The 21,757-nt window shown below is 43.1% G+C and overlaps 1 protein-coding gene across 4 annotated transcripts in view; it reads left to right on the top strand.

The window, feature by feature from the left end:
• The window catches only part of LMAN1 (lectin, mannose binding 1), a 140,882-nt gene that overhangs the window by 1,244 nt on the left and 117,881 nt on the right, over positions 1-21,757 (top strand). For all 4 annotated transcript variants that reach the window (XM_029579419.1, XM_029579411.1, XM_029579427.1 and 1 more), the window contains exons 2-5: positions 1,454-1,608; positions 1,699-1,806; positions 4,430-4,491; positions 14,594-14,693. In XM_029579419.1, coding sequence (XP_029435279.1) covers positions 1,454-1,608; positions 1,699-1,806; positions 4,430-4,491; positions 14,594-14,693 — 425 coding nt within the window. The remainder of the gene's footprint in view (positions 1-1,453; positions 1,609-1,698; positions 1,807-4,429; positions 4,492-14,593; positions 14,694-21,757) is intronic.

Consider the following 21,757-nt stretch of genomic DNA (forward strand, 5'->3'; position numbering starts at 1 on the left):
AGATTTGAATCCTCCAAAGATTGCATTTTTCTATAAAACCATTGGAACTCTACACTATAAATATCAAATATGTATCTGTTAATTGGCTCACACATAGCATAGTCATGTTGGTAGGATAAAGGAGGGAATAACCATGTGTAAATAATGCTGCTACAAACAGTGATACTGTTCTAAAAGTTAATTTAACCTGTTAAGTGTAAACAAGGCACCATTCTATAAAACACTAACTCCTCCAATTTTTGTTGCATTAAGTCAGGGATGCTAGTAACATCTGAAATCTGGATAATGGATCCTTAATCTGACCCGGTATGGCATTTATTGTGTTCTCATGTAACATAAAACACATAGCGAGAGACATAAAAGGGAAAAAAAAATAGTTGAAACACGGAATTAGTCAAAAAACATATGACCAGAACTGTGGAGATTGTGTACATACATGTATGCTAAGAAAAGTAAAGATCAAAGTCAAAAATATATATTCAAACACTGCAAAAAGATATTGGCTGCTCTGCTGTTTGTAATGCTAAATTTATATAGATAAAGGAGAGATCATGTGCTAGCTGATGGCAGCAAGCAACATATTGGGGTGGATTTTAAAAGGGTTACACGCGTAATATACGCGTGTAACCCTTTTAAAACCCTCCTGCGCGCGCCAAGCCTATTTTGCATAGGCCTGGCGACTCGCGCAAGCCCCGGGACGCACGTATGCCCCGGGGCTTGAAAAAGGGGGCGGGGCGGGGCCGGAGCCTCCAGGCACAGCAGCCATTTGCCGCTGTGCCCGGGATCGTGGGCCGGCTGTTGGCTGGCGAGCGCAACCTATGCCTGCCCAGAGGCAGGCGCAACTTAGACGTTAAAGGTAAGGGGGGGGTTTAGGTAGGGCTTGGGGTGGGGAGGGTTAGGGAGGGGAAGGTGGTGGGGGGGAGCAGAAGGAAAGTTCCCTCCGAGGCTGCTCCGATTTCGGAGCGGCCTCTGAGGGAAGGGGGGAGGGAGGCTGCGCAGCACGGCGCGCGCAAGTCGCACAATTGTGCACCCTCTTGCGCGCGCCGACCCTGGATTTTATAACATGTGCTGCGCGCGCATGATATAAAATCGGGCGTAGATTTGTGTGTGCCAGCTTGTGCGCACAAATCTGCGCCCACGCACAATTCTTAAAATCCAGCCCATTGTGAATTGGTGATGTATCTGTGTGGTACTGTGAGTTTTACACAAATTGTATATTTGTAGATATTTTCTTGTCCTTGTTCTTTATGACTTTGTGTGGTGTACCTGTTACTTTTAGAGATCTATTTTGAATGTGTGGGTTTTTTCTTTTAATACATAGTACTTTGTAGTGATAAATAAGACCCTTTACTGCACAAAACTGTTTTGTATGTCGCAGCTGTGACCTCTTTTTACTTTAATGGTTGCATTTCTATATTTTAACTTTGACTTTATGGGGAATTGTCTCTTTCAGATGCTATACCTAGTGCAGATCAGGTTCGAATAACCCCGTCTTTGAAAAGCCAGAGAGGATCAGTTTGGTCAAAAAACGTTGCCAACTTTGAGAACTGGGAGATCGAGGTGTCATTTCGAGTGTCAGGAAGAGGCAGAATTGGAGCTGATGGTTTGGTAAGCACCTGCTTTCACTTGTGAAGGAACCTGTTATGCTGAAAGCCTGAATATTTCCTTGTTAACTGGTTGTGCTTTCCATTTGGACAGGCAATCTGGTTTACTACAGGCCAAGGCTTGGATGGCAACGTTTTTGGGGCAGCTGATTTGTGGAATGGCCTCGGCATATTCTTTGACTCCTTTGACAACGATGGGAAGGTTGGTATTCTTCCATAACATCGTGTTGCTTGTACTTAGGTTTTTTGGGGGTTTTTTTTTTTTTACTTCAAACTGATAACATAATTACAAACAAAAACCTTAACAAAGTAATATTAAACACTGTAATAAAAGAAAAAATCTCAAAACGAAAGCAATTACAAAAATGGAAAACTATTATTTTAGCATTATTCAATCAACTATGAAGGGTGAGAAAAAAGGGAAGAAAAAGCCATTGTGCAGTGGCATGTTTTAAGCCTAATCAATATATTGATCTGCCTACATTGGATTTTAAAATATTTAACTGCTCTGGTTTAAAAAATACGTAGTCTATATTCACTAGACATTTACAAGGATACGAGAGAGAAATTTGCTCCTAAATCTATAGTAGCTTGTCGCAAAGCTAGGAAATGTTTATGCCGATCTAATGAAAAGCATGTAAAATCTGGAAAAATCCAGATTTTGGTTTTTTGTCCTATAAACTGTTCTTTAGCTTTGCAAAAATAAGAAGAGAGTACTAAGTTGATATTTTGTTCAAACTCAAAAGAGTGGAAAACTCAGATGAAGGTAGTTGAGATCCTGAATTCTCAGATTACTCTGATATTGAAACATGACAACTAGGCAAATAACTTCTGCGGAAAGTAGTAAAAACCTTTTTTTGAAATCGATAATACTTTTACGGAAATCCCATGTTTAAGGATGAGAGAGATTCAGTATACGGAGATTCAGATGAGAATAATTCTCCAATATCTCTCTTCTCCTATGAAATCTTTTAATAAGTTTCAAATTAGCCTGTTTAACCCCAGACATTCTATTTATGTAAATCGCAACGAGTTTTAATCTGACTTAAATCCACGTCTTATCTGTCAGACCGTGATCTAATATCGTTAGAGAGTGTAACGAGGGATTTGGTGAGGCTCACCAGGGCCATCCACATGGAGTTACTTCTGCAGGTCTCTTAAGCCAGTGGTCCCCAACCGTGTCCTGGGGGCCCCACCAGCCAATCGGGTTTTCAAAATATCCACAATGAATATGCATGAGAGAACATTTGCATGTTATGGAGGCAGTGCATGCAAATTTGCGTCTGCCCTAACCAAACCCCCCCCATCAGTTTCTCCAGCACCAAAGGTATATAGTCCCACCAGGATGGCGAGAGAAACATCACATTTTGGAGGTGAATCTCTCATCTTCCCCCATCAGGAGCAGTCATTGGGGTAGTTGCTTCTGAAACAGCTTGGTCCCCAAAGAAAGAAGGAAGCCTAGTTTGCGCCCACAGCGTAGAAACTTCTGAAGAGAAAAATTGGCCTTTCTGCTTTTCAGCCACAATGAAAAGGAAAAAAAGTCACCAAGCCCAGTTTGCTTCAGCGGAACATGCCACAGCACTAAAACCAGTCAGATTTAGGAAGAAACAAAACCGTTTTAGTAGGGGTGTGCCCCTTGGCTTCGGCTGTACACAGTCTTTTAATAGGCCTGAGTGTCACCTCCTGATGACGTTAGAGATGAGCATCTCACAGGTAGGATGCCAGACTCACTGCAGACAGGAATCCCCCCCCCCCACACTTGTACTTGATTGTTCAAAACAATTATATGCTGGTTTTAGTTTGCTGCAATAACTTGCTTTCTACCCCATCCAAGCAATACGCTTCTGCTGTTCTACAGAAATACACTGTGATGCATTTATTAATAAAATTATAATGTTTAGGTTTTCAATCTATGGGTTTGTGCAGTGCACAGGTTGCATAACTCATTTCTGAATTGAACCTCAAGTACACTGTAATGATTTGGCGTTCTGATGGCCACTAGGATCTGTACTCTGTGTGCAGTTTTGGTAGTTTCCTATCCCTTTAAAGTTTAGGGGGTTCTCAGCAAGGGCTGCCCACAAGTCTGGCTTTCAGGATATTCGCAATGAGCATTGGTTAAATCTATTTGCAGACATATGGTCTAAGAACAAAGCTCATTTGCAAAAACTTGGTTACTGTTTGCAGCCCTTGAAGATTGGAATTGAGAGCTCCTGCTCTAGAGGCTGATTGACAGTGCTGTGTTATATCTACTGCTGTAGGAAAGTAAGCTCATAATTTTTTGTCCATACGACAGGCCTAGATAAGTGAACACCCAAAAAAAAAAAAAAACAGATTTTTTTTTTTTTCCTGAAATAACAAAACCAGTAGCTTCTTCTCCTGCTGCCTTCCAGGATCCTCTGATATCTTATCACTTCTCTCCAGTGGACTCTAATTGTTTCTCTTCTGTGTGGCTGTTTTCTGTAGTCTTTTTCATGATTCTTCCACCACAAACTGGAGTGAGTAGGATCCAAATTTAAAAATTAAAATTAAGTTGTTTCCTAAATATTTTTTTTTTTAAAGTCCAAAATATAAAATATACCACCACACAGACAAACAATATGGAGATGGCATCAGCGCCTTAGCATGACGGATGCTCATAAAAAATTCAGTGTTGGTAAGAGCCTTGATATTCGCAGAGTCCAAATGCTTGCCCATGGCGGTCAGCAGCCCTGTAGGTATTCTCATCAAACTCATTGCTACACTGCTTACTCTGCACCGCAAATGTTGTTCTGGTTTGAAAAGACTTGAAACTTCATCTGCTTTTTTTTTTTTTTTTTTAATTGTAGAAAAATAATCCAACGATAGTGGTGGTAGGCAATAATGGCCAGCTTGTTTATGATCACCAAAAGTAAGTGATGTGATGTGATTTTTGTGTTTTTTTTTTGTTCTGTTTTAAATACTGGGTGTATTGCTTTGCTTAATTTGAAAGTACTGTAGTTTCTTCTAGAAGATATTTCATGTAGATTAAACATGTCAGTTACACTATAATTCTGCAAATGGAATAGAATGGGTAAATAAGGGATGGTTATTTTCTCTTTCAAATACTAAAACAAGAGGACACTCCTTGAAACTAAAAACCAGTAGTTTAAAACAAATCATAGAAAGTGTTTTTCACTCTGAGCACAATCAGGTTGTGGAATGTGTTGCCCCTGGACATGGTAAAGGTGACTAGCATAGCGGAATTTAAGAGGTTTTCTGAATGAAGCAGGTAGAATGGGGAATGCTATTGCTTATCCCTAGAATTTAGAAACCAGAAATATCTACCTTTTGGGATCTACTAGGTATTTGTGAACCAAGCTGGCCACTATCTGAGGCCTTATCCAGCATGCCATTTCTATTTTGCTATTACTTTTTTTTTTTTTTTTAATTGGTTTTCCCATGAAAGGTGTCTGTTGCTTTGTGAGTTTAACAGAAACCCAGTGCTTTGTAATTTGCCTAATTCCTGCAGTCCAGTGCCCATTTTTTTTTCTGTTCTAGTAAAATGTTTGTTTTATAGATATTTTGGAAGCTGTAAAAATTTGATTCTAACATTGGGAGATCATGCGATTGATTTGTCTATCATCATGAAAAAAGAAATATCAATGCATGCGGGAGGAGGAAAAGCAATGTAATATTTAAATTCGGTTAGGAATTTTACACTTCATTATGTCTTGTCCCTTCCTCCTCTCATGCTGTCCAGAAGCGTTTGCTTAAAATCAAGGCCTTTTTCTCTTTTCAGTGTACTGAGTTGAAGGTAATGGCATACCACCAATTATAGGGTGATTATTATTATTTGGAACCTCCAGTTGCCTAAAGTATAGTATCTATAAGCTATTTGTTACTCAAACTATGGTCTGAGAATTCTTTTTTTTTTTTTGAACAAGGACTTGTTCAATTTGTTTAATATTAGAGATTTGATTGAGAGTTTAATATAACAGTTGTTTGTGATTTAGAAAGCTAGACGTGGTTTCAGTTTCTAAAGTAATATTACAGATTAATGACTGCAAATTTGCACAGATTGAATTCAGAGCATTTGCTGCTATCGACCCTTAAACTAAAAGTAACTTCATCCCTTTTTTTTTTTTAATCATTTTTATTGAGGATTTTACATCAAATAACAAGAGCAAGGTTACATACAATTTCAATGAATTCCGCAACTTACAAACAAACCAAGTACAATTAAACGTTTGCTTTCCTGCTTTTGCGGTGTAGAACAAGGAACAATAAAAACAATAACAATTACAAAGTCTGATGTAACCACTGCCAAAACATAGGCCAAACTGAACATTTCCCCCTCCTTGCCGTTCCCAACATCCGAACATTATTCCCAGGTGTTGTATTGTATTATCTATCCAGGTTCAGAAAGGCTTCTTATATAGAAGTGCAAAACTATATCAGTAATATGCCTGTCTTTAAGGCTAAATTTTTGGAAAATAATGTAGAAATCGAGGCATGAAGAGTGTTTAATGTTAAAAATGAGTGCATAAATAAGTAAGAAGGAGAATGTATTTGGTAGTGGGAGCCTGTAAGCCATATGCGAGTCACATCCGAGCTGGCCTCTGTTCGCCCAGCCAGTTATAGAACTACAGTGAGAAGACCTCAACTTGAGCCCCATCTTATCAGAATAGTGAGCAGTTGTGATGTGATCCCATGGTATGGTTAAGAAGCTGCTGCTCAAAAGAATTATGTTCCACCCTGCAACGTCCACAAATGACTTAAATTTTAACTTAAATTCAACTCCAAATTTAAGTATAAAATTAAATTTAAAGCACAATTAAATTCAAAATAAATTCACAATCAAAGTTGAGGAAGGCTCTTTATAGTTTCGGCTGGTAGGGCATTTTGTAAGGGCAGCCAGGTTAAACGCGTTCTCTCTTTCTGTTTAATAGAAGATAGGGTAGCTGACATATATTCTATGGTTAGTAGTTTAATCATTTTCCTTTCCCATACTGTATATGAAGGGGGAATTGAGCTTATCCAACACGCAAGGATGGATTATTTTGCTGCCAGTCTGGCCTTGTCTAGTAGCATTTTTGTTACCTTGGGCCAAGCGGGGGAGACCACCAAGGCCCTTCCAAATAGCCAATAGTGCATATCTAGAGGGATTGTCATCGCGATGATAGTGGAGAGTTTCTGGCACACGGACTGCCAAAAGGTCTGTAGATGTGGGCATGCCCAGAAACTGTGTAAGTAATCATTAATAGATAAGAGATGTTCAACTTTTCCATTTGAATGCTAGAGCCTGTGGAATGTAGAGTTGCCAAATAAATTTATATTGTAGTTCCCGTAACAAAGTGTTCTCAGAGACGTTCGGGATTTATAGAAAGAATGTTTGAATCTCAGGGAGCGATAGTTCTATGCTGGCCCATCTGGACCAATGTGTTAGAACTAATGGCGTATACGAGGGTGGGGAGATCTCTACCAGCCTTCTAGCAAAAGAAGCACAGGAGGGTTTTTGGGAGTTAACGAAATGGAAAAAAAGAAGAAAGAGCCCCATTGTGTCCCAGATTCGGGTTGTCTAAGTTGGTGATGTAGTGGCGTATCTGCAGGTATGTGAAGAAGTCAGAACAAGAGATTTGGTACAAGTTTTGCAACTCTGCGAAACTAGACATTATTTATTTAACACTTTTCTATACCGACCTTCACGGTAAAGACCATATCAGATTGTGTTAGTTAGGCCCAAAGAGTTGATAAATATAAACAAGGCCCAAATGTTGCCAACGTAAGAAAAGCCCCTGTGAGTACCCTGGGGGAAAATCAGGATTGGCACATATTTCCATAAGGGCAGTGCATTTTGTCTTGAGACCCATTCTTGTACATAGTGCTGACCATGCCTTTCGGCAGGCATAAAGGATGATGAAGGCTGAAGAAAGAGAAGATATAGATTTGTCAGAGCATTGGAATATAACCAAAAGGGTGAAGCCCCCTAGCCAGGCTCTGGTTAGTTCATAAGGAGAAAATGTGGACGATTTGTAGAGCCAGTCATGGATAACACGCAGCATGCAAGCTAAGTTATAGTGGCGCAGGTCTGAGCTGCTTAGACCTCCTTTAGTCCAAGGGGCTTAGAGTATGTGGATTGGAAGTCGGGCTTTCTTCCCTCGCCATAAAAATCTCGAATTCTCTTTCAATAGCCCGTATATCTTTACAAAAGAGCCATATAGAGGCCATTTGTAGTAAATAAAGCCATTTAGAAGGTAAATTCTGCCCATTAGAGAGAATGGTAGATTCATACATTTTTGAATGTTTTTACATAGGGCCAACGGTTGGACGTTTGCTTTATAGAATTGGGAGGGGTGTGTGGGAATATTTATTAGAACATTTTTATATACCAACATTAGTAGGGGGGACATCACATCGGTTTACATAAAACTGTAAATTTAGCAAACAGGCTTTACATCAAACTGAATGCCTAAGTATTTCATTGTTGAAGAGACCCGCTTTAGAGGGAAGGGGCTGGGCCAGGTCTGATGGAGTTGTCCTGTGGTATCTAACACTTCCGACTTGTCCTGGTTAATTTTGAGACTGGCAAAACTGCCAAAGAGTGATTGGTGGTTTAGAGCTTGCTGTAGAGAACAGGTAGGATTTGTTAAATAAATGAGGACGTCGTTGGCAAAAGCAGCAACCTTGAAAGATGTGGCCTGGAGTTCTAGCCCGTGGATAGAGACATCTTCTGCTATCTTTCGGAGAAGCGGATCGATGGAAAGAAGATAAAGAAGAGGGGACAATGGGCATCCCTGTCTTACTCCCCAACCCACCGAGAATGGATCTGATCTACCTCCTTTAGCCAGAATATATGTTTTGGGGGAGTTATACAAAAGGGCAATATTGCTAACGAAGTCTCTTGAAAGTCCAAATCTGTTGAGGACCAAGAACGTATATGGCCATGAGACTCTGTCGAAAGCTTTTTCAAAGTCGAAACTGACCATCAAGGCCGGGATGCCCGTTTTTATAGAGTATTGCATAGCTGTGATGAGCTTAATGATATGGGATCCAGCTGATCTGCCTTTTACAAAGCCCACCTGATGATGTGAAATAATGGAGGGGAGAATGAGATTTAATTGGTTAGCTAGTATTTTAGCAAAGAGCTTAAGGTCACAATTTAATAAAGAGATGAGACAGGGAGAGTGGTATCTTTCCCAGGTTTTGATAGGACTGTAATGTAGGCATCAGTAAAGTTTTCGGGGAAGCTACCATTCGAAAGAGTCTGATAAACTTGTGGTTCCCCTACAAGCCTTTTTTCTTTTAAAAGTTTATATTAGTCGAAGGAGAAGTCATCCGGGCCTGGTGCTTTCCCCAATTTGCTATCATTAATAGCACACAAGATTTCATGTGTTTGAATGGGCCTATTTAGGAAGTCTGATTGTTGTGAAGAGATGCAAGGAAGGGACAGATTGTGAAAGAAAGCTTCTTCCTCTGCAGCAGAACCCAGCCTATCTTCCCTATAGAGTGTAGTATAGAAATCTTTGAAGGAGTTGCAAATGTCATTGGGCTGGGTAGCCAACTTCCTTGCAGTGTGTTTAATTTCTCAATATATGATTTCCCCTTAGCAACCCTAAAGGTATTTGCTAAGAGTCTGCCAGCCTTGTTTCCGAATCTAAAAAAACTGTTTGTAGTGTCTTAAATTAAGCTGTATTCTTTGGTGAAGGTAGGTATTTAAAGAGGTAAGAGTGAAGTAGGCCGACCTAGTTTCAGTGTTTAATGCTGAGTTGGCTTCTCTCAGTTCCGATTTAAGATCTAGGATGGCTGCTTTGATCTTTTTACTTCTGGCTTTGACGTAGGCTATAATTTCACCTCTCAGAACTACTTTACTGGCAGCCCAAAATAATGAGGGATTAGAAACGTATATGTTATTATGGTGGGCATAAGCTTCCCATTTATCTGTCAGGTATTGTTTAAAAACTTTATCAGCTTGCAAAGAAGCTGGGAATCTCCATTTTCTGAACATTTTAGTATTGTCTGAAAGAATGAGATCGACCCATATAAGAGAATGGTCTGAAATAGCCGTCGGGCCTATCTCTGCTCTAGCAACTTGGGAAAAGAAACTTCTGGATCCTAATATGTGGTCAATTCGGAGCAATGTGTTGTGGGCCCTGAATGTGTGCATGAAGTCCTTGGAGGTAGGGTGGAGATTCCTCCAGTTGTCTAGTACATGTAGTTGTTCACATAAGAACTGGATGCCTCTAGGGGAACTGACTGACTGTGGGATAGTCTGTGCTTGGAAGCATGTCCAATGATGGATCGGCAACACAATTAAAATCGCCTGCCAAGAATAACCATCCCTTCTGGTGGGTTAAAACAGTTTTGAGTTGAGTTTTCAAAAAAATCATGTTGATAATTTGGTCCATAAACATTACATAAAGTAATCATACAACCATTGATAGTTCCAACCAAAATGATGAAACGGCCCATCGGATCCTTGACTTCTTTAGACAAAGTGAATGAGGGATTTATGGATAAGGATGGCCACTCCTGCTTTTCTGCCCTGTGCATTTGAAAAGAAACAGGAACCAACCCATTCTCTTTTTAATTTCCTATGTTCCACTTCTGAGAGATGGGTTTCCTGGAGGCATACTAATTGTGCTTTTTGCATCTTCAAAAACTGCAGAATTTTTGCTCTTTTAATTGGGGACCCCAGGCCATTAACATTCAGGGATGCCATTGTCAGTCATCAAGATCGATGGACCGCCCAGAGAGCTTGGACATTCCCAACCCTGAGTTTCCCAGCCTGAACTCAGGGGTATAAAGGACCCGTAGCTGAAAAAATAAAGATCGTGGGGTGCTTTAATCTAATGAATAGGTGCAACAAACTGTAAAGGAGAACCTTTTTCTGAACTATAGTAAAATAAGTGTCAGGAACTCCACCCACCCTCACTTCCCCTCCTCCATCCCGTTTAAGCCACATCTCTCTGGGCTATGAAAAACCCATAGAAAGGGGAGGTTCATCTCCAATGTGTGAGCACCAACACACCTAAGATATTAAACTATATGCCAAAGATTCATTTTTGGATTTATGCTTTTTTTTGGCTTTTAAACTGATGCAGTATATCCACATAAAGCCATTCCCCAAAGTGGACCCAGTCCCAAAGAAAAATAAATAACCAGATCATGAATCAACACTGTGGGGATGGGAAAATACCAAAAACTACACTTCCAGTCTGGACATACGTTCTACCAGCTGTCTCGCAGACTTGTGACGACTTCAAACTGCCAGGAACCACTGCCAATCAACTAAGGAGGTATTGCTGCTATGTAGGCTACTAAGACAGTTTGATTTCATCGCCCTGGTTGAGATTGTTCCTTCCAGCAGTCTGCCTCCGCGGCTGCCAGGGCCAGCCAGTCTTTGTAGATCCCCCCCCCCCCCCCCCCCCCCCCCCCCCCCCCCCCCCCCCCCCCCCCCCCGTGGTAGGTACCGTTGAGCCGTGCTGCGTAGGTTCAGAGGTCAGGACCTTCCTGACCTGGAACAATGTAAAATGAAACGTGTCTGTGCTTAGAAGCGCCTGCGACCTCCGTTGATCCAGATAAAATGGAGTCCCTGAGAAAAGTTCCCCACTCTGGTGTTACTAGAATAATCAGGTACAGTTCCCGTGGCTTTATTGAAACATGATCCAAACAGTCAGGTATATTATTACCCAAACACATTTTCCACAGATAAAAAAAGAAAAAAACCAAACCAGTAGACCTAGATACAGCTTAATGTTACTAACTCTTTGTAACTAGTTAGTACACCGTCCGAGCCCCATGTACGTCAGGCCAGGCCTTCCAAAATGTTTGCGCTTGTACAGGTTCTTCAAAGAAGTGGATAGAATTAGCATGTCATACCTTTTAATTTCGCCAGGAATTGAAGCCTGAACCTGACCTGCTTTGCCACTAAGGCAGAGCAGACTGTAGAGAACAATTTGTGACTCTGGGAGACTGAGGCCAAGTAATCTTGGAAAAAGCCTCACAGGATTGCCCTGGTAATTGTGCTCACGTCGCTGACGGTAAAATTTTAAAATGTCTTGTTTGTGGGCTGTTTAAAAACCGAGCAATGACAACTCGGGGTCTAGAATCCTTCAACCTTTTGTTACCCAGCCGGTGCGCTCTCTATTTGTATAGGTGTTCCACGCGGGGCTGTTTCCAGAGCCTCGGGGGAGCCATTTTTCCAGCACTTCAACTAGGTTAGCTTCAGCGATAGATTCTGGCAGACCAGTAAATCTTAAGTTGTTGTGCCATGATTTGTCTTCCAGATCATCAATTTTGTCGCGATATGATTTGACTTCTGTTTCCAGCACTACTAGTTGCCTCGTTACCGTGTTTGAGTCGTCGACCAAGACCTGGCCCTCTATAGTATCTATTCTCGGGGCTAATTCTTCTATCGAGTTTTGTAATACAGATTTCTGGAACGAGATGATATCAAGTTTAGCATCCAGAACAGCCACTACTGCTGCTGTAACTTTTTTTCTGTGAGGGCTTCCAGTGCGGCTGTTGAGGGGCTTGCTTCACCTTGCTCTCCATGCTCCACAGCGGGTCTCTCTGGTGCAGCCTCAGTTTTTCTTTTTCTTTCTTTCCTCCTTTAAGAGCCATAATGGATGGTGATTTGTACATATATTTGTCTATGGACATAAGCATAGTGATCTTTTGAGAAAGTCCAAGTTATATTATCACGGATTACTTTGATTAAGGCAGATTGAAGGTGGCTGATGTGATGAGCTGAAGCCTTCCTGAGCTCTGGTCATCACATGACCTCCAACTTCATCCCTCTTAATTAAAAGTTAGTTTGTTCTTTCACCAAGCTGGCAAATTGCAGTTGAAGAAGATGGGTGAATGCTTTGGCATCTGTGATCATCTGCTTGCAGGTCAGGAAGCTTAGCTGAGTGCAGTTGTATCTGGTCGTCATCTGTTCTTGAACACTGATGATCAGACAGGCATGAAGGCTAGTTTCTTCTGGTCCTGAGGATCTTGTTCAGTGGGAATTCTGATGACCAGCTCCTTGATGGGTTTCTTGATGGCGAGAACACCAGTTCCTTTATTTTGCTCTCTTCTATAGAAGTGAATATATATAATGCATGCACAGTTTAAGGCATATGGATGAGAGCCAAGTACAGCTCTCTGATTGGGAGTTTCACACTCTTATAAGAAATGAAGAGTTCATGTTAGTGTAGAGAACTGCATAGTCTGAAAATGACACTTGAGATAAGTCCTCCAATCAGTATCGAAGCTCTATGTGTCAAGCAGAGCTAAGATAGTGGTGGCAGTGCCAAGGATATGTTTTACCACCTAGGCATTCTTTTCCTGCAGGCCTGTATTTCTCAGTCCCAGCACATATAGAAAAATGTACATAATAGAGATGTGAATCGGAACTGGTATTGGTTCGGATTCCGGTTCGGATTCACATCGTGAAATTTTTATCTTGCAGTCCGGGTTTTTTTTTTAATCGGCTGCGCCTGAGCAGATAACCAAAAAATACAGCCGACTCTTTAAAATTAGTTTGTTAGTATCGCCCCCCCCCCCAAAATTTTTAAATACGCGGGGGTCCCGGGAGCATTCTCCCGCGCTCGGGCCGTCGGCTGCCACTAATCAAAATGGCGCCGATGGCCCTTTGCTCTTAGCATGTGACAGGGTATCCGTGCCATTAGCCGGTCCCTGTCACATGGTAGGAGCAATGGACGGCCGGCGCCATCTTTAAAAATGGTGCGGGCCATCCAGTGCACCTACCATGTGACAGGGGCTGACCAATGGCACCGACAGTCCCTGTCACATGGTAAGAGCAAAGGGCCATCTGCGCCATTTTGATTAGTGGCAGCCGACAGCCCGAGCGCGGGAGAATGCTCCCGGGACCCCTGCTGGACCACCAGGTTAAAAGTTTTTGGGGGGGTCCGGAGGGTGGGGGGATACTAACAAACTCATTTTAAAGGGTCAGGTTGTGTTTTTAGGTTGTGTCCTTTCTTCCCGCCCCCCCCCCCCCCATAACGATAAGAAAACCCACTAAATTAATCGTGGGGTTTCCTATCGCTATTGGGGACCCCCCGATATCTGACGATATTGAAAATATCGGTTGATATTTTCAGTCGTCAGATAAACGATTCACATCCCTAGTACATAATGCTTTGCTGTCCTTCTTCCATTTTCTTTGGTTCAGAGAGAACAAGCTCCATTAAGATATACTCAAAAAATGTTGTCCTGAATATTCCCTACAAGTAGAGGCTCTTCTCATTCTTTAGATGATATGGAGCAATCAGTTTTCTTTCTTTATTTTTTTTCTTTAGCCTGCTCAGAGTGCCTTCATGAAACGTGTGTACAGGTGTCTAATTTAAACAGTATATATATGCATACCAAGTAACATGGTCCATAACAGTCATGAATGAACACCTCCTCCCCCCCCCCCCCCCCCATCTCATTCAGCTGTTCTTGTCCCCTATGTGTAATACAGCATCCAAACTGTAATAAAAAAAAATCATGGAGACAAACTTCTTTTTTTTTTTTTTTTTTTTTTTTTTTTTTTTTAAGCACTGTTTGAGGCTGCTCTTTTGCATGAAAGATATTCCTTTGGAGATAAACTGTGCTGTTTGAGTTTTCATGGGCTGCTAGGAATCTGCAAAGAACATTCTTTAAAGTTTTGGAAAACATAAACACTTTTGTAGGCCCATTTCTTTCCAATTGTAACTTTTATGGCTGAAAACACCTTGCTCTGCCTTCTGATGTTGGGGGTTTCAACCTTTTTAGTTGTTTGTCTAGCTTCAAGGAAAACAGATGACATGATTCAATGAACATACTCTAAAGCTAGCAGTCCGAAAACTGTAGCAAAATTAGGTAACAAGTAAGTTTCAGAAAATAAAGAAAAACAGATGGTAGCTTCCCAAACTTGCTGGGAAATGAGATCATTTCAGAGCTTATAGTTTTTATTGCATTTGTGCATTAGCAGTGGCTCTGAGTATCCTAACACACCTGTATTGGGTTGCATTTTAGTAAATTGGTTTCATTGTTCTTCTTAGTGATGGCGCTACACAAGCACTGGCATCCTGCCAGAGGGATTTTCGTAATAAGCCTTATCCTGTCCGAGCCAAGATCACGTACTACCAGAGGACACTGACTGTAAGTATGCTAGTAGCTGGACAGAATTAACAGGTTATGTACTGATACTTGAGGGCAGTCTGGTACAACTCAATAAAGCATAGGGGTATTGTGCCACTACTCGCTTATCTGTGCATTCTGTCAGTAACTATTGAGGTTGAAAGTTCTGTATTCCTATTCTTGGCATTTTGTCATCTTATATTACCATATACAGTCTGAAATGGAGAAGAGAGAACTTTTCTTTTAAATAACATTTCAATTTTGTTTTCTCTTAAAAGGGGTATATCTCTGTCCAGAAACTCTACTATAATGTTATTTAGGCCCCAGCAAATTTGCTATCGTTTACATCTAATTGTCTTATTTGTTTTACTTTTTTAGTTATTTAAATAGAAAATCACTAATTTTTAAACTTTTGGGGGTGAAGGTGGGACAGGTTCCTAGATCTGTGCTTATGAGGCTGTGTATGCTTTCCCTATTTCTATTCTCTTGAATGATCCTAGCCTCTTAGACTTTCTCTGAACTAAAAGATGGGGCTGGATAGAGAGAGGTACCGGAGATGCTGCAGCTAGGCTGGGAGCAGGGCAATGATACATGGAAGCAGCTCACAGGATAGGAGAAGTGTCCCCCTTATCCATCTCTTCAGTTAGCACTGCCTCCATATAGAAAACTAGTAAATAAGCTAGCCAGTATGGTTAATAGAACAACTATAAATCAGTTGAGCCAATAGAACTCAGAGCAATCTGTCCATTCTTATGACGTTAAGTGACCAATAGAATAGCTCAGAGCTAGGTTCCAGTTAATGCCAATATCTTTATTAGTGACACTGTAGAAAGATATATAAGGGGAAATATCACTGCTTGCAGTCGAAACACAAATATCTGAGGATGGACATTGAAGGGCAACTTGAAAGACGTGGAAGAATGGCCAAGGGTTTGGAAGCTGTGCTTCAAGTGAGGGGTAGCCTAGTGGTAGAAAAGTGGGCTGCAAACCAGAGAAGCCGGAGTTCAAATACCACTGATTGCAACCTTGGGCAAGTTGAATCATCCTCCATAGCTTGATGTACAAATTTGGGGCTCTATTTACTAAGCACTTTTCCCCATAGACCTAGAATGGGAGAAAACATTTAATAAACAAGCTTCTTAGATTGTAAGCTCTCTGGGAATAGGAAAATACCTAAAGTACCTGAATGTAATCTACTTTTGAAGGGTTAAAGCGGAATATACAATAAAAGCAAACAAAAAATTGCTTCTGGTCTTCAAAATAATCGGTTAGCTGCTTATCTGTTAGAAGAACCCGAACTATCAGCTGTTAAAACAGAAAAGAGCCAGGAGTAATCGTCTCTGACTACCTTAGGGTAGTCAGTTGAATATAATAAAGTAACAAGGAAAGTTAACAATATGCTTGGTTGCATAAGTTGAGGTTTTGGCAGCATGAAAAGGAAGTTCTCTTCATATCCCAGATCAGTCCAGAAAAGTGGGTTTTGTATGGCGGCAGAGAAAAATCTTTTGAAACATTGCTAAATAATCAAGAGTACCACCTGCAATCCCTCAGTATTTCTCTGTCTCCAACAGATGGTAGAGGTGCAAAACTTGTGTGTTTTTTTTTTTTTTTTTTAAGGAAGAAAATAATTTGAAGAAAATTAACTCTCCGAGGGTTTTAAGTGCCTTTGTGGGTCAGGTAGAGGTGGGGGGCTTGGTTATCCCTGGCAGTCTCTACCCAAAGCATCCAGAGGGTTGAAAGCCAGGGGGCCTGGTTTCCTCAGCCATTCTGGTGTCCTCTCAGTAGTGCCTGCTAGCGGATACAGGGAACTATTCCTTTTCTTTCTCTTGGTGCTGTCTTTAAAAAAAAAAAAAAAAAAAGGTCAGGGCGAGAGCCAGGAAAGGAGTAGTGTTTTGTGTGTCGGAGATTAGCGCTGATGTCCAGAGGGTGAGATGATGAGCATGCGATTGCCTACCTTGATCTAGGAAGGTCTAGCTTGTAGGATCTGGTTTTAGATGTGCATGCGGCAGTTGGTGCAGGCTGCTGTCCTCAAGAATGCTGGTCAGGCCTGCGAAGAGAGATCCTGTCTCTCTACAGGTGCGCTGTGTAAAGGCTGTAGCTCTGAGAGTGAGGGAACTTCTGCGGAGGCTTCATCCCACTAGATCATTGGGCGTTGGTATGCAGGCCTCGGGGGACACAGAGGGAACGGCGGCCATTTTGACATCATGTGGTCGAAAGCAGGCAGCTTCCAGGGAAGCTGCCTGCTTTCGGCCAGGGACTCTCTTCCCTCATTGTTGCTGAGGGTGCAGAGATCGCTTGAGGACAGAATCAGCATGTGGAAGCCCGCTGAAGAAGTGGTCAGCGGGGATGATAGTGATACCTTTTTGGCAGCAAGGGTGGGGGTTGCAGGAGGAAAACGGCAGCTGCCTTGGAAGTTTCTGCACCCGACTAAAAGGTGCGAAGGAAGCCCTCCGAGGATGTTTGGGGTCTCCTCTGTTTCCTGGGCCTGTTCAGGAGAAGGCGCAGATTCTTCTACCGATTTAGACAAGGCAGGGGATCCTCGGGGGAACTACTGGAGGTGATCATGTGGCTGATCCTAATGATCTGATGGCTTCTATTCTAGGTGCTGGGAGGGGGGTTAATCGGACCCCGAGGAGTTTCCTGTGCTTGAGGGGGCATGACCTTAAAGTTGTCCACTTGTTCTGAAAAGAAGAGTTGTGTCCTCTTATTCCTCAGAGTCTGGATGTGTTGGGGGTTGAGGTCACACAGGAGGAATCGGACAGTGAGGGGATAGACCTGGTCCTGGATGGACTAAGGAGACTGCGGGAAAACGTTTCCTTTGCCCAAGAAGTTAAAGAAGTCTGTGATCCGGGAGTGGGATACTCCTGAAGCAGGTCTTAAAGTCAGTAGGCCAGTGATGAAGCTATATCCCTTGACTGAGAAAACACTATAGCTCTCTAATGCCGAAGATGGATGCTCCGGTCTCAGCAATGACCAAAATGATGACTATTCCAGTGGTGGGGGTCTGCCGCCTTGAAGGATGCCCAAGATCAGCAATTAGAAATTCAGCTGAAGAGGTTGTTTGAGGTTTCAGCTTTAAGCCCGTGAGCAGCAATCTAGTAGTAGTATCATGCAGCGGGCCTTTTGCGCTGGATGCAGAAGGCGCAAGAGATGGGATCTTTGGCCAAGGATGAACAGGATGCTTGGAAGTGGGGGGGTGGCTTATGAGGCAGATGCGCTGTACGATTTGGTCAGGATTTCTGCCAGGATTATGTTCTTGGTAGTATCGGTGCAGAGACTTCTGAGCCTGCGTATCTGGTCAGCGAATGTTTGGTCTAAGTTGCAGCTGTGCAATCTTCTTTTCAAAGGGAAGCTGCTGTTTGGGGAAGATCTTGATCAATTGATGAAGCATTTGGGAGAGTCGAAGGGGAATAAGTTGCAGAGGACAAGAAGCCCGGCAAGAAGACTTTCCTGCCTCATGCTTGTTTTCAGGGTCTAGGAGATTTAATTCCAACAGGAATTCTTTGACTTCGCCCCAAAGGCAAGGCCCGGGAAGGCAGCAGTCCTTTCAAGGAGTGTGTCTGCTTTCTCGAGGCAACTACAGACAAGGAGCCAGAGGCGGTAAGGCTTTGCAATGTGACCAGGCTGGTCCACTCTTCTGTCGAGGCCATCTGGGGGAGGTTGACCCTATTTTATGAGGAGTGAACCAAGATCATTACAATTTGATGGTTTCTGGAGGTGATAAGAGATGGCTATGCACCCAGTCATGGGGGCATACATAGTATCCCATTGCAGTTCCCACATCGTGAAGGAAACGCCACAGCAGTTGCGAAGTCTGGATGCCAAAGTGATGGTTCACCCGCAGGAGCAGGGACTCACAAGGTACTCAGTCTATTTCATGGTTCCAAAGAAAGAGGATACCTTTTGGCCCATTCTGCATCTGAAAAAGGTCTATGCGGTGCTGAGTGCCGCATTTTCTCATGGAGACATTGCGGGCGGTTATAGCTGCAGTTTGCGGAGAAGAGACTCTGGCATCATTCGATCTGATGGAAGCATGCCTGCAAATCCCCATACGTCCAGACCAACAAGTTTCTGCGGTTTATGGTGCTCGGGGAACATTATCGGTTTCAAGCTCTGCTCTTTGGCTTGGCGACAGTGCTCCAGACTTTCACAAAGGTGATGGCAGTAGTGGCCACAGCACTCAGGAGGGAAGAGATCCTGGTTCATGCATACCTGAATGATTGGCTCATTCGGGCGATGTCAGAATTAGTGTCATCACTTGGCTCAGCGAGTCGTGAGTGAGGACTCTGGGCTGGGTCGTGAACCTGACAAAGAGCAATCTGGTCCCTTTCCAGTCGCTGGAATATCTGGGGGCATTTTTCAGAACCCAAGCAGGCAAGGTTTTCCTTACCTCTAAAGGATAATCGAGCTGCTGTCACAGGTGTGATGGTTGCGTCAGTTTTGGTACCCTGGGTCTGGGATTATTTGCAGGTCCTATATGACTTCTGTGCTGGGCACTTTTGTCCCATTGGAATCTGCTGTCTGAGGAGTTTCATCTTCCTTTACCATTTCAGAGGGTGCCAGGTCCAGTGTCTCTTGGTGGCTATCTCATCCCAATCTGGAAAAAGGGGTGTAGCTGGACATTCTGGACTGGGAGGTAGTGACCATGGACGCCAGCCTCTAGGATTGGGGAGCCTTACGGACAAAGATGAATGGCTCAAGGTCAGTGGTCAGCAAGGGTAACGTCCTGGTCTATCAATCGGTTGGAAGCAAGAGAGGTTCACAGGGCATAGATTTTTCTTCCATAGGTGTGGGGATGGACAGTGAGATTCTTTTTAGACGGTGCAATGTCAGTGGCATATATCAACCACCAGGGCAGCATGAAGAGTTGAGGGGTTGCCCAGGAGCTGTTTGGGCTGGGCAGTACCCTGTGGAATTAGCATTGCATGTGGCCAGAGTGGACAATGTACAGGCAGACTTTCTCAGCAAGCAGCAGTTAGAACCAGGGAATGGGAATTGTCTGCAGAACCTTGTTAGGGCCAAGTGAGGCAGGCCTCAGTTGGATCTGATGGCTTCGAGTGTTTGTTTATTTATTTACATAAACTTATATTCCGCTACTTCCACAACAAGATTTTTCAGTGTGGATCACAAAAAAACATACATAAAACAATCAGCAGTTTAAAATTACAAATACGCTTTCTTGAGCAGCGAGGCCTTTAAACTCCTAAAATTTTAATATCCTTCTCTAAGCCTCAATGGAAGGGTGTACCATAATTTAGACCCTACATACAACAGTACCTTTTCCTATGTCTTCTGCAATCTAAAATTCCCCAAGGCAGGTAAAGCCAACAGTTTTGCTTGTGAAGATCATAACATTTGCGATGGAGTATACCAAACAAGGATATTGACAACCACACCGATTGAGTATAAAAATTTATGAATCACCACTAGTATTCTAATTTGAGACCTCCATTTAACCAGAAGCCAATGGAGAGATTTCATAACCGGGGTAATATGCTCCCCATATTTCACACCCATAATCAATCTAGCTGTTGCATGCTGAATCAACTGTAAGGCCCTTAATAAAATACCTGGTAAGCCTTACCAATAGTGTGCTACAGTAGTCTAACTCAGCGGTTCTCAACCGGTGTGTTGCGACACACCAGTGTGTCGCCAAGCACCGGCTGGTGTGTCGCGTGCTCCCGGACTCTCCCACTGCGCTTTCTTCCCTGCTGCCGTTGCCGCCGGGCTATCAGCACGTTCAAGCCCAGTGGGAACGGCAGCAGTGCTAAAAGAAGCTGTGGCACCCATGGCTGGCCTTTTCTTCTTCCCGCGCTTGCATCCCCCATCCCCATCCCCCCCCCCCCCCCCCCCGGACCCGGAACAGGAAGTGATACACGGTGCGCGGGAAGAAGAGCCGTGCCGCGTGATAAAGTAGCGGCCGCTGCAGCATCGGCCCCCGAGCAATTGAAGCAGCCGGTAATCGGGAAAGGAGACAGCAGCATGAGCCTCCTGATGGAATTCTTCCTTCTTGGCCTGCGGGGCCTGGAGGAGGAGGCTGCTGCAGCTACCATTTGTGCTGGGGAGGGGGGGGGGAGAGAGAGGAAGTGAATTAGAGAGAGAGAAGCAGCCAGCCAGTGTGTAAGTGAGAGAATGTATTTGATCGAGAGCATGTGTGTGATTGAGAGAAACTGGTCAGAGAGCTGATGTATGTGTATATGTGAGAGACAATGAAAGTGACTGCTCAAGGAGATAACTGATGTGTATGTGAGAGTGTGAGACAGTCAGGGATGTGACTGGTGTGTGTGTGTGTGTGTGTGTGTGTGTGAGAGAGAAAAAGCATGGAAGTGAGAAATCTGGGTATGGGAGTAAGAAGCCTGGTGTTGTGGGGGTGTTTGTGAAAGTAGGCATGGGAGTGAGAAGCCTGATTATGTGAGAGAAAGCACGGGAGTGGGAAGCCTTTGTATGTGTGCATGTATGAGAGAAAGACTGGTTGGTAAGATGACGGTGTGACTGGTGTGTATGTGAATGTGAGAGAGAGAGAATGTGATTCAGGGAATGAGAAGCCTGTGCACATGGAGAGCGAGCATGGAAATGAGAGAGACTGGTGTGTGTGTGTGTGTGTGTGTGTGTGTGTATGCATGAGAGATCAGGTGACTGGTGTGTGTGTATATGAGAGAGAGAAAGAAAGTATTATGGGAATGAGAAGCCTGTGCATATGAAGAGTGAGCATGGGAGTGAGAAACCTGGGTGTGTGTGAGACACAGCATGGGAGTGAGAAGCCTGTATATCTGAAAGAGAACATGGGAGTGGGAAGCCTGTGTGTGTGTGTATGCATGAGAGAGATCAGGTGACTGGTGTGTGTGTTTGTGTATGTGTGTGAGAGAAAAAAAGTGATTATGGGAATGAGAAGCCTGTGCATGTGGAGAGAACAAGCATGGGAGTGAGAGACTAGTGAGTGTGTGTGAGAAAGTGATTATGAGAGTGAGAAGCCCATATATGTAAGTGGAACACGGGAGTGGGAAGCCTGTGTGTGTGTGTGTATGGCATGAGAGAAACTGTTCAGGAAGGTGACTGGTGTGTTTGTCAAAGACTGGGAGATGATT

This window comes from Rhinatrema bivittatum, chromosome 1 (genome assembly GCF_901001135.1).
Source record: "Rhinatrema bivittatum chromosome 1, aRhiBiv1.1, whole genome shotgun sequence".
Lineage (NCBI taxonomy): Eukaryota > Metazoa > Chordata > Amphibia > Gymnophiona > Rhinatrematidae > Rhinatrema > Rhinatrema bivittatum.